The sequence below is a fragment of the Scophthalmus maximus genome, chromosome 8 (assembly GCF_022379125.1).
Source record: "Scophthalmus maximus strain ysfricsl-2021 chromosome 8, ASM2237912v1, whole genome shotgun sequence".
NCBI classification, from domain to species: domain Eukaryota; kingdom Metazoa; phylum Chordata; class Actinopteri; order Pleuronectiformes; family Scophthalmidae; genus Scophthalmus; species Scophthalmus maximus.
The window spans coordinates 1,837,626-1,851,374 of record NC_061522.1 but is presented as its reverse complement, the minus strand read 5'-3'; the positions used below and the strand labels follow the sequence as shown (position 1 = coordinate 1,851,374).

The window sequence follows — 13,749 nt, the reverse complement described above, 5'->3', positions numbered from 1 at the left end:
CTAGAATGGGGGAGGAAAAAAATGTGAAATTTTAACTGACCACATTAAATTTATTTTTAATTCAATGTTGCTAAGAATAATTATTTAATACACTCACAGGAAAATTGGATTGATTGAATGATCATCAAATTGAATGATTATGTATCCGCAAAATCTGCGTAGATAACACGTTTCAGTGTTTTGAGTAATTTATTTGTCAAAAATTTGATTAAAGAATATTAAAGATGAAATTAACTGATGTCATTTCTATTATTTTTCCCAGATTTTCTATAGATACTGTGAGAATATCGCCACAGCTTTGTTAATTTCATTATTGTAATTAACTAACTAATTTTTAATAAAAACTCAGCACTGAAACCTTCATGGACTTTAGTTATAGATTAGTTTTACCTAAGTGTTTAGTGTAGGTGTCGCAACCAACCAGCAGGAGGCGCCAATACAATAACAACCACCAGGCCTGTGTGTGTGAGTGTGCATATATATATATATATATATATATATATATATATATATATATGAACATAACAATAATAAAACATAATAATTTCATAACCAGAAGACATTAATAAATAATGAACGAGACGCAGGTTGGAGGAACATTTAAAAAAAGTAGATAAATAAATAAACTACAGCTTGTATGGAAGCCCAGAGATGACTGATTATTGATTTGTTGAGCTGAAACAATAAGTTAAATTCATCAGTTTGTCATATGTACGAGTAATTGGTTAAGTAATTGATCAATTAAAAGAGCAAGAGTATTCCACTCAAACCTTGTAAATTCTGTCACTCAACCTTTTTTTTGAAAATAATATTTTGACCTTTTTGCTATTTTAGGCCTCCGCATGAAACAAACCGACGACTTCATGTGGAAGGAGGACGGGCGGCGGCCACCTCTCCGCCTCGCCCCCGGCTGCGGATCCTGTTTCACTCGAGGCCCCGTGTTTGTTGTCGTTCCCCGCGGCCTACGAGCTAAAATGTTGTCTTTCACGTCTCCTCTCCCCCCCCCCCCCCCCTTTTCCCGCCCTCTGTTGTTCTTCTTCCAGCGTCGACGCTCTGAAACCGAAGTCGATCCCTTATGTCGAAACAGGAAAGGCCTCGGCAAGTGAGGTCAGGCCCTCGTCTGGAGGGCGCATGGCAACAGGTCTGCTCAGGGCCAAGGTCAACACAAGGCGTGTGTGGGTGAAATGCAAAGACAAATGAGGTGACACACACCCAACTCACTCTCCTAATCCTTCATTTGATCACCCAGAGAAGGTGTGTGTGTGTGTGTGTGTGTGTTGAGCTGGGGGAAGAAGAGATTTGGACCAACACACTCGCCCTGCCGTCCTCTCAGGTTTGACAAATGGCGCCTCTTGGGTGTTTTGCATGTGAGACGAGTGTCTTATCTCTCCCATCGGTGACGCTCGGCCTGCGAGTCACACAAATACAGATCCCGCACAACTGTACAGTTACGAAAACCAGCATTAATCATAATTTTGGTTTGGGTCCACGTGCCGCCCGCCTTCATGAAACGCCGTGTTTTCACAGTCGCACCACTCCGGAGGAAAACACCCCTGAAACCCGCGAGGATGATGAATGTGTTTCCAGCGTGGCGACGCATGACACTCCGCAGACCAGGTTTCACTCCAATTTTAAGACGTAAGTTGCAAATTTATTTAAAAAATTGTATTTCTGAACAGAAAATATGTATTTGTTTGGTCAAATTTGAGGAGAAAATGACTTCATACATAAAGAATGATCCGTCCATGCAGCACGATAACGTCTCGAAAAAAATCTAAGAATGAAGAAGAGTGCATCCTAGAAATAAGTCGCCTCTGACAAGAAAGTAAACAACTTTTTAAAACAAGATAAATAATGTCATATTTCCAAATCTTGTGTAAAGAAACTAAATATTTTGAAGAAATTCCTCTCCCATTTTCCCCGTTTGTCCGGGGAAAATTGCGCGGGTTCTTTCTTGGCCCGTGTCCCGTCCTTCGACCGAGAAGTATCACACCGGGGAGAACTAATCAGCTATGACTTATGAGTGCCTTGCTCAAGAGCACCTCGATATCAGCTGCTGTCGATGGACGCCGAAGCGTTCCTCACCCCCCCCCCCCCCCAGTCCAGATTGTCCCAGCTGGTGCAGGACTCGAAATTGATGAGTCTAATGATTTTTGGCGAGACGCACACACACACACACAAACACACACACACACACACACACACACACACACACATACACATACATACACACACACACACACATACACACACATACACATACATACACACACATACATACACACACACACATATACACACACACACATACACACACACACACACACACACACACACATATACACAAACACAAACACACACACACACACACACACACACCGCAATTTATGTGTGTTATTGTAGAACCCTGACAGTTGGGGATAAATCTCTGTGGGTAGCATCAGATAAACACTGGTGCGCTCGTGTATCTTCCCAGAAACATAATGTTTCTGACCCAGAAAGCTGCGCCAGTGAGCGGATAAATGCGGATCGCAGGATAAATATTTAGATATCTGCGGCTGATGGACGACCCCTCGGTCCGTCTCCTCGGCTCCTCTTTTTCTCGGGAAAAAAACAGTTAAAGGAGACTTTTTTTTCCCAAACGTCCACGTCCATCGCGGGGGAATCTACGGCGCTGACGTCAGGGAGGCATGTGCATGTGCGCCGACTCGGGAGACACTGTGCAGCCTCCAGAGAGCACTTTACGCCAGAGCTAGCAGGTGTCACATTTTCAATTGGCGGATACCTCATTTTAAATTCCCACCGGCGGCGCGCGGGAGTTCACCGTGATATTGAGCAGAGTTCTGACAAGTACGGGGGGGGGGTTAAAACTTTGACGCTTGACGGCCGACGTTTTGAGGCGCCGCTTTCAATTGGCCCTTTATCGTTCGGACCACACACCAGAAAAAACAAGGTTATCGTCCACCCGTCGGAGCTTGTTAGCATCAGCTCTGCATCAATCAAAGGTGCAGTGAGGTGGAGGATCTATCAGACAAACTTTTTTTTCTTCTTCCAAGTGAAACCACAAACACAATTGCTGTGTCTTCGTTACCTGAGAATGAGCTCTTCGTCCACAGAGGGCGTGGGCCCGCTTGGTCCGTTCTGGGCCAGGGGGGCCACCGTAGCTCCTCCTCCATGCTTGGAGAGGCAGGGCGATGGGAGGCGGGTTCAGCCGCAGAGTTGCAATCTGCAACTTCACCACTAGATGCCACTAAATCCTACACACTGACAAAGTAGTGTCCATTAATCTCAGATGTCAATTGCCAGCGTCAGCTACAGAGGTGCATCGAGCCTAAGTGCTCCAAGCATGTCGGCAAAGATGAAGAACGCATGTACACTTTCCTCCCGTTGTACGAGAACGAAGCCGACATATCCCGGATACGGGCGCCGCCCTCTTGTGGTGACCTCATTTGTAGCCAGAGTCTGTCTCTTGAACATACATCAGTGTGATAAGGACGATCTTTTGGAGTAATTCATTTGACATGTACTTTGATATACTGTGATATTGTCCCATCTGCCAACGCGGAGGAGTCGGGGTTTGTGACCTGTACTGCAGCCAGCCACCAGGGGGCGATCCAGGAGATTTGATTTCACTTTTGGGAGCTGTCACGTCGTCCATCTTTAACTGCAGCCTGCGGTTCTCATGGAGAATATCAACTGTTTGATTTTGACGCGCAGATGTGAACCCATTTCAGTTTGGCTAGGTGGTGAGAGACGGACGAACCGATTGTTCGTTAGCTAGCCGTGTTCCGGCCGTTGGGCCATTTCCTGTCCTGTTGCATTTTGTATTAGTTAAAAGACACGTCGGTACCACGGACTCCGGTTCGACTGTTCCTCTCTTGTGAGGGAGTTTGTACTCCGACATCAGCGTGTACTGTATCTATACTGTACTGTATCATCCGGATCAGCGCCGATGGGGACGACGTGCTGGTGGCTCAACGTTCAGGTGCCAAAGTCGGAGCCAGACGCAAAAGGATTTGCACAGATTCCCTTTGGTCCTGCGATGGATTTGAGTTCGATGTGTCATCGTGCCGTGTTAGGTTGTCTTGAGGGAGGGTCCGTGAAGCACATGTTGTTCGTTGCAATCGCACAGACATCAAGAATCCTGGGCCCAGACTCTTTTCTAGACATAAATATTTGTACGTATTGCTGGAGAGTGTTTGGAACCAGCAGTTTGTTTTAGGCCCGGCAGGTTCATCTGAACATGTAGGAGTATTAGTGGCAGCACAAATCATACGGTTTTGAGGATTATCAGTAGTGATACTGCGTTAGTAAGTAGCTGTAGTAGCAGTATAACAGTACTGCAGTTTACACGTGTTGAAGTGTCCTGCGTGCGTGTGTGTGTGCGTGTGTGCGTGTGTGTGTGTGTGTGTGTGTGCGTGTGTGTGTGTGTGTGTGTGTGTGTGTGTGTGTGTGTGTGTGTGTGTGTGTGTGTGTGTGTGTGTGTGTGTGTGTGTGTGTGTGTGTGTGTGTGTGTGTGTGTGTGTGTGTGTGTGTGTGTGTGTGTGTGTGTGTGTGTGTGTGTGTGTGTGTGTGTGTGGACGCAGCCTGTCTGGGCCTGTCGGTGCTCGGCTCTGCGGCCTGAACAAGTGCCACCGCCGCCGCCACTGCGTGTGGGTGTTGTGACAGTACAGAGAGCGACGCCCAGAAACACTCTGCAAACTCATAGTGACGCACAGACGACAAACATCGAGACGCTTTAATCCTGTTAGAGGAAAGTTGTTTTTTCCTGCCTCCTCTCTTACATTATGACAGATATATATATACATATATATATATATGTATATATATATATATATATATATTAGAAACGATTGTTGAGCATTTAGGCCTGAAGGTGCATTTATACACACCTATACATATATTCATATGTTATGTATTTTAGCACTGAGGGGGTTGAAGTGTGGTTGTAAAACTTGTTGTAACTCAAGCAAATGACTGATGACTTCTGGGGATTTCCCAGACAGTGGTGCGAGTTCCCCGTCGACCGTCCGTTGTGCAGCCCTCAAGGATCCCATACTTATTTTTTTCTTTTTGTAGTGTTTGGTTTTGGTATTTCTATATTTCTGCTCCTCACAATATGAAAGTCCATATGCGTTTAATGCGCCTAACATGATCTGGGTTTCTTGAAAAGAATATAGGCGAATCATTTTTAAATCTAAATCAGAAACGTCCACATAATTAGTTGACAGCTTCTTTTTATTTTCTCCCCTTTTTACTTTATGTTTGTTTGGCTTTACATTCATGTACTGTATTTTTTCAATAATTTGACACAAATATATATGAAATCCTGAAATGCATTGGGGGTGTAGATATTATATTATAGTTTCTTTTCTGACCTTTTAGAAGATCTGTAAACAAATATCTGTAACATTGGATTTATTTATTGTGAATTTGAACAGTTTCCCCATCAGGCTTTGGGAAAAACTCGGGTCGTGTTCCAATATATCATATATCATGTTTTCCCCTCGGATGGATTCATTAGTAATATTAAAAGCAGTAATGACGTTTCATGATGATTCACCTCGCGGTCTCTCCCACATCAATTCCAGCACGTCTGCAGCTGTAACCTCAGGGTGTGTGTGTGTGTGTGTGTGTGTGTGTGTGTGTGTGTGTGTGTGTGTGTGTGTGTGTGTGTGTGTGTGTGTGTGTGTGTGTGTGTGTGTGTGTGTGTGTGTGTGTGTGTGTGTGTGTGTGTGTGTGTGTGTGTGTGTGTGTGTGTGTGTGTGTGTGTGTGTGTGTGTGTGTGTGTGTGTGTGTGTGTGTGTGTGTGTGTGTGTGTGTGTGACGTGAGCAACCGGTGGACAAGATGTTTTTTTGTTTAACTTCAAATTCTACAAAAGTTATGAGGGTAGCAGGTTTGTTCACCAGTGACGATTCAAGGTAAGAAGTTTTTTATATCGTTGAAACAGAAAAAATTAATAAATCCAGGATTAAAAGATTTGGAAATGTCCGAATATAGAAGAGAATTAATCTGGACAGGCACATATGAGAATGTACTCCTTGTACATAGTATATGAATGTGATCCTGGATGCAATATTGACACACACACACCAGCTGTGTACAGTTATAACTGCTGTGTGTGTGTGTGTGTGTGTGTGTGTGTCTGCTGACAGGTGGAGCGAATGCCAAAAAACACCGTGAGCATAAATCTGCGACTTATTCCGTCTATTATCGCCACGAGCTCAGAGTTTTCACTGGAACCAGCTGAGACGATATATACAAGATCTGTGTTAATGTACATACTGTATTTAAGTACATGTTTGAGGTTCATATACTTCATCGATTACTTTTACTTTACAGATTTTTAAAGATTTTACATTTGAAGCTTCATATGAGGGGTTTGTAAAATATTCTCCTCTTCAACTTTGTGCATGAGTAACATTAATACTAATCCAACACAATGATTGATGATAATAATGAGGATAGGATCATTTAGAATAACTATAGCTCTGACAGGAGCCATTTCACTGTGTGATGAGTACTTCAGTTGTTCTTCTCCGCAGGACGTTTCTTGTGAAGGAATTCATTTTATTCACAATGTTGTGTCACTTTACTTTAACCTCCGATTATTAGTTGTTTTTTTTCTTTTAATATCAAAACCATTTGGCAGGTAAACAGTGGCAGGAGTTTAAATGAAAAGGTTTCTGGTGGAACTGACTTTCAGGGGGTGGACATGATAAAAATAACAATTATACTACTACTACTAATAATAATAATAATAATAATAATGATGATGATGATGATGATGATAATAATAACAACAACAACAGGAACGTCCTTTTAAACGATGTGTAATAGAACAGCCCTGATAATACAGAGCTGCTTGTTGAGGCTGTCTAATATTTGAGAATTTAGTTTTGAAATATAAGTTTGTTCTTCTTATTCCAGGACCAGTTTTTTGAGTTGGGCGCAATTCATTGTAGTATATATATATATATATATATATATAAATATATATATATATATATATATATATATATATATATATATATATATATATATATATATATATATATATATATATATATATATTAGATATACCACCACCTGTACTTTATATAGTTGTCTATATCCTATATCCTCTGCAATACATATAAATATGTATCATTTTATAGCCTTCCTTCACAAGGCAACACTTTGCACTATGTATAAACGTATATACCTTATATATATATATATATATATATATATATATACACACATAGAGAGAGAGAATATTTTCTTCTATTGTTTATTGTATATTTTGCTATATTTGTGATATTTCTACCTCTTTCCTGATGCTGCTGCTGTAACAACAGACTTTCTCCGTGTTTAAAAAGAACTCCTATCTTAACTTCTCTCATCTTATAGATCTTGAACATAGAAAATACAATCTTGAAGTGAGGGGTAACTAATGCGTCAAATTGCGTAAAGTATAGAATAGATAACAATAAGATTCTTTTTTTCAAGTATCCTTAGTGTTGTTGTTGTTGTTGTTGTCGTTGTTGTTGTTGTTGTTGTTCTTGTTGTTCTTGTTGCTGTTGTTGTTCTTGTCGTTGTTGTTGTTGTTCTTGTTGTTGTTGTTGTTGTTGTTGTGGTGGTGGTGGTGACTCAGCAGGTAGTTGACCAGGCTGACGCCTCTCTGTCTCGCCTGTGTTTGCCTCCCGTCAGTGAGGTCCTGCGGCTCGGGGCGCGGAGCTTATCAGCTCTCCCATGTTTACCTGTCAATTAATCCCCATTAGCAGCAGGTACAGCCCCCCCCCCCCCCCCCCCCCCCCCCCCCCCGGTGGACTCTACCCTCAGCTCCCCAACAAACAGAGGATTTATCAGCTGGTTGACAGCTCGTGACTGACAGATCTGACAGATCTCAATCTGAGCGCACAGACCGACTGTCTGGCTCGGACAGGAGCGCAGAGGAGCCGATCCCCGCCGATAACAACCGGTTTATTAGAGAGAAATCTCTGCTCTGCAGTTGTGCAACATTAATGTGAAGACATATATAAAGGCTGGCAGAGTTATTTATGGAGGTAAGGATGAAGATCAAATTATGATTTGTTTTTTGTTTTTTTAATAAATATTGCATCACAGCAGCAAAAGAGTTCCTTCAGAACATGGACCTGTTGTTTGCTCCACAGTCTTATCGTGTGTGTGTGTGTGTGTGTGTGTGTGTGTGTGTGTGTGTGTGTGTGTGTGTGTGTGTGTGTGTGTGTGTGTGTGTGTGTGTGTGTGTGTGTGTGTGTGTGTGTGTAATTACAGAGGAATGGCTCCGTGAGGGGAAACGATGTTTCTCAGGCCGCAGGAACAATTTTAGGCGCAGAGAAAAACAGCAATTGATGCTCCCCCCCCCTCCTCCCCCTCCCCCCCCTCCTCCCCCTCCTCCTCCTCCTCCTCCTCCTCCTCATCGTGTTCACAAAACCTCCTCCGGCAAATCGGCAGGTATCTATATACTCTATATCTAGTAATAATTAAAAACTGAAGGATAAAAAACATGTTCGAGAGTGACATGTGGCCCCTGCCCCTGTCATTTTCTTCTCGAGTCCTCATTTGCGCGTAATGGCTCATTAGCTGCGCCAATTAGGCTGCGCGACTTTAAAATACGATTCTTTCTTCCTTTTAACAAATCTCCCGCAGTCGGTCTGTTGTCACCATGGACACACGAGTCCCTGTGTCGTGTCGGCAAAAAAATGTCAAATTATTATTTCAAATTAACGATTGAAAATGACAGAAAATAGTGAAACACAATACTTCATCGTCACATCTGCCTGTGAGTTATGTTTTTTTACGTTTATTTTTTTTTAAGTATTAACTGGCAAAGGAAGGAGGGGGAAAAAATACATTCAGTTTATAAAGATGTAAAATAGAAAAAAAAATATATAAACTCCTGATATATTTTAGAAGATGGAACCATTTGTTTTCGATAATTATTTCAGCACCGAGCTCAACTTCGACCAAACTATACAAACTCAATTCCACCTCTACAAACACACACATGGTTATTTTAAAAGTTTCCCTTCTAAGTGATTATTATGGGATCACGCGCAGTGGGTTTCTCTCTCTCTCTCTCTCTCTCTGTCCCTCTGTCCCGGGGATTACAGCCCTGATGGTACCTGTGAGAATAACATGGGTCTGGGGGCTGAAATAATAATAACTCCCTTAACACTGAAATAATAGGCCACATGGACGCAGACCTCGCTCCCCCCCTCCCTGGGCGCTCTCCTCGTCGGGACAAATGGTGAAACTTGTAGCAATAATGCCCCCTTCTTTCACACGGACGCCTCCCCGCTGCCATCACCTCCAGCGCGGCCTCGCCCCCGAAGCCTCGCGCGGCTGGGGATCTCGGAGGAGCCCTTTCTCCCCCGAAGAACACAAAAAAACGGGGGAACAAAAGTGACCACGTTTTCTCCTCCGTGTCCCCCCTTAAAAAAAAGGGGGGGGGGGGGGGGGGTTGGATATTAGGACGTCAATCTCATGGCCCCTGTGCGCCTTTGTCTTTGCTGAGTGGCCGGCTCTGCCTACCACACACCTTTTGTCCCTCAATCCAATAAGAGCCCATTATTCCCCCCCCTCGCCCTCGCCCTTGTCCCGGCTGAAGCTCGCTCTTCGGGGGTATTTTAGCTGCTTAATCGCGTCCTTAAAAAAAAAAGAAGAAAAAAAAAAAAAAGGGACCTCAGATGGAGAATAACTTCCTCCTTTCACGTCGCCTGGCACCGGGACAAAGAGGACCCTGTGGCCCGGCCTCCTCCTCCAGCAGCTCTCTCCAACTAAATATGTTCGTGCGCAAAATGTGCCACCGCGTGCATCTCGATCCACTCCTGGGCACAAGTGTCCCCCCGCATGGAAACTATAATACATGTGTTTCTTTTCATTATTTAGTTACTAATAAATCAATCTTCCTTTTTTTTCCTCTTTTTTTTTTTGCCCGAGTACAGAACCAACAAAAACCCCGCACCTCATCTCATTTCTTGGATTTATTGGAAATAGATGTGAAATAGACTAAAAGCAATTCTCTGTTGAACAAAACAAAAAGCCACAGTTTAAAGCGAATATACCATGTTGAAAACAAACTCAATTTCTCTTTTTTTGTATATATAAAATTGTCTTTTTGGGGAGAAGTGCGCAGCAGCAGCAGCAGCAGCCTGTGGCCAAAGCAAAAAGGGGGAATCAGCGATACTCTAAAGTCCCCGGAGCCGGAGACATGGGAACGTCCAGGTCTTTACGCGCGCTCGGAAAACACCTGAAGGAGCCGAGGGGTGAATCCAAAGTCAGCCATTATATAAAGCAACACTGGTGTTTCTCACCAAGTAAACACTCGTAAGTTTCAACCAAAAAAATGAAAGAGCTCCATGAAAAAACAAAGTCTACCAGGCCCGGATCCCCTGCAGGGATCCCTGGCACGGTGTGACCGCGGTCCCCTGGTGCGCCCCCTGGGCCTGCGAGGAGCCGCCGCCGAGGCCGCTCACGTTCCCCAAGTTCATGTTCATGAAGGCGTTGGCCGGTGCGCCGGACGGAGGGAGCGCGGGCAGGCTCGTGTACGTGCAGCTGTAGTTGCTGTTGTACGCGGGGCTGTTGTACGTGTACGCCGGGTATCCGTTGTAGCTGTACGGGTTGGATCCGTACGGCGCTCCGGCGACGGCGTAGCCCTGCGCCGCGCCGCCCAGACAGGGCTTCCCGTCTCGGACCAGCACCGGCACGGCGACGCGCCGGGGCGGGGGCGGGTGGTGCTGCTGCTGCCCCGCCGCCGCCGCCGCCTCCAGGGACTTGTCCTGCCGCTGTCGTTTGCACTTGTAGCGGCGGTTCTGGAACCAGATCTTCACCTGGTTCGAGGTGAGCTTGAGCGTGGTCGCCAGGTGCTCCCGCTCCGGCGCGGACAGGTAGCGCTGCTGCTTGAAGCGCCGCTCCAGCTCGAACACCTGCGCCTGGGAGAAGAGCACCCGGGGCCGCCGCCGGCTCCGCTGCTTGTTCTGCGCCGGCCGCTCCGCGTCGCCTTGTCCTCCCTCCGCCGCCGCCGCCGCCTCCTCCTCCCGGGACACCAGGCCGCAGCTCTCTGATGGACAAGGTTGGGAAAAGTCACATTCAATTAAAACCTCTGAACAGCAAATTATTCAAAAACGTATGCGTAAAAATAAAAAAAATGAATATTGTGCCAAGTCCCCAAACACTTTGGGCAAGTTTTTAAAACTTCAATCGATACCCTGTCAACTTCAAATGGGGAATTGCCTTTTATTTTATTTTCTAGTAATATTTCATATAAAATCATAAAAGCTTTTCACCAGTGTTCAGCTAAAGAACATGAATTATTATTAAAAATTAGATAGTTAAAATCTAAAACACCAAAGGAGGTTGATCCTTGATAAAAAAAAAACAACAACATAATAATAATAAACATATTCACCTAACCCCAACTTAATTTTTGGACAAATATTTCTCAAGTAATGTCTATAATAATAATAATAGTAATAATAATCCCGAGTCTCTTTTTATTGGCGCTACTTCGCGACCTCTTTAAACTAATCGTCGGTTTATGGGCCACACATCATAACAGACCCGGAGCAGAAAAACGTGTTTGACATCTGCAGACTTCACCGGATTCGTCTCGCGACTTCCACATCATTTGATTAGGCGCTTTATTGAGGGACGACGATGATGATTATGATGATTATGATGACGGAGTTCTGGAGGTGAACGGGAGAAGCCGAAGTGGATCTGATGCTCGAAAAACATCCGTGAAACCGAATCTATAAAGCCACAGAAATCTTAAAATGTTGATCCATGTTGTAGTTCATAAATAATTAGAAATACTTGAGTAATTCAATGGTGCAGGATTATTTAGAAAATGACGCAGGACATTTTGTAAGTTGTTGAAATCAATTCAATGTTTTTTTAAGATGTTACTGCTTTAACTATTTACATATTTAACTTTTTTTATTGTACAGTCATGTCAATTTGCTTTATCCTCACATTATTTCTATTTTTCTTCTTTTCTTATTTTTTGAGTTAGTTCGGCACCAATCACCAAAGCAAAAAAATGATATAGATTTTTTATTAAAAAAAAGAAGTTATCATACATTGTGCGTAACAGAGATTATATTACAGTAACTGTAATTTGGTTAAGGTCACAGGGAAGTTGTTTTGTGGCAAATCATTTTTCATAAAACTCACAGTCACTGACTCGGTAATTTTAAATTTTTCTTGCACGTGTCCTTTTCTTTACAGCCTCTTTCATACAGTATATAAAGCCGCAGCAGACTCACTGTTCTCCCGCTCCTCCTCCTCCTCCAGCTTGGCTCCCTGCTGCATGGAGCCGTGGTGGTGGTGGTGGTGGACGTAGAGCTCCGGCGGGGACAGACGGTCCTCCTCGTCCCCGCGCACCGCCAGCGCGCTGAGGTAGGCCAGGTTGTCCTCGCCGTCCGAGAAGGAGGGAGGGCTGTCCCGGGTCCCCGCGAGCATGCAGGACGGCGGCGTTTGGAAATGCTGCTGCGGCGGCGGAGGAGGAGGAGGAGGAGAAGGAGGAGACCCGGCCAAGTGCTGCTGGGTGTGGGCCCGGTGCTGGAGCTCCAGGGCCCCGGCCCCGGCGGCCCCCCGCTGCTGCTGCTGCCTCTGCCGCTGCTGCTGCTCCAGCTTCAGGATGTCCTTGACGGAGAACGGCGTGGAGGTGAGCGGGCTCTGCAGCATCATGTCATCCAGCTCCTGCTCCGCGGCATCGAGGATATGAAGCCCGCCGAGTAACATGCGACCCCCCCCCCCCCCCTCCACCACCCCCACCCCCTTCTTCTTCTGCCTTCCCCCCCCCCCCCCCCCCCACCCCCTAACAAATAATTGAGCCCGACGATAGCCCCCGCGCTGGTGACTGGAGGTGCAGCGCTAAGCCTCTGGAATGCCTCATCGCCGTGAGTCACACGAAGAATACATATTAGGGTGTAAGGTGTAAGTCGGTCGGTCGGGTGATGGTCGTCACGCAGGTCTCCCCCCGTCTGACAGCTCCAAATGTCGGGGGCTTTGTAAAAGTTTGAGTCCGGACCGGACTGATGTCAGGGGGAGGGGTGTGTGTGTGTGTGTGTGTGTGTGTGCGCGCGTAAAATGGAAAGTCCGCGTGGGCTGAAAGGGAAGAGTCTGGGAGAGAGAGAGGGAGGGGTGGGACAGGGGGGGTGGGGCATACGTGACGTGACGTATGATTCGGACTAGACACCCTGTCCCGGCGAGAACGACGTCAACAGTTTCAGTGACAATGTGACAATAATCCGACATATAACTTCTTTTTTTTTTAAAAACATGTTGTTTTATACAGTTTGTATTTTTCCTCACGCGGGACAAAAACAACAACAACAACAACAACAACAACAACACGTGGAGTTACTTTATATGGTTATAGGTTCGTGCGTAAAAATGTCGTGCGTAAAAATGTCGTGCGTAAAAATCCCTGCGCTCCGTGGAGACTTCAGCCACTTCAGCGCGTGCGGTGTTGCGTCAAGGTCAACGGTCAGGTCATAGGGTTGGGGGGGGGGGGGGGGGGGGGGGGGGGGGGTTGTTAACTTCACCAGGTGATTTGTATTCGCTTCAGCAGGTTTGGATTAATATTCTGTTATCCAACACTGAGCCTCGCAGGTCTCACAATAACAGAAGGCTCTTGGATCTGAAGATGATTCTTTTTTAGATTTGTTCAATTCGATCCTTACAAGGACGCGCGAGTCACGGAGCTCGTGGAGGTCTGAAGAAAACTTTAGAAACGT

General features: G+C 45.2%; 1 protein-coding gene across 1 annotated transcript; it reads right to left on the bottom strand.

The window, feature by feature from the left end:
- Positions 1-9,977: 9,977 nt before the first annotated feature.
- LOC118313059 (homeobox protein Nkx-2.3) lies at positions 9,978-12,758 on the bottom strand. Its single transcript, XM_035638269.2, has 2 exons — positions 12,274-12,758; positions 9,978-11,066 (listed from the first exon to the last, which is right to left on the bottom strand). Exons 1-2 carry the CDS (start codon positions 12,749-12,751, stop codon positions 10,381-10,383), a joined length of 1,164 nt encoding a protein of 387 aa, XP_035494162.2. The 5' UTR covers positions 12,752-12,758; the 3' UTR covers positions 9,978-10,380.
- Positions 12,759-13,749: the final 991 nt, after the last annotated feature.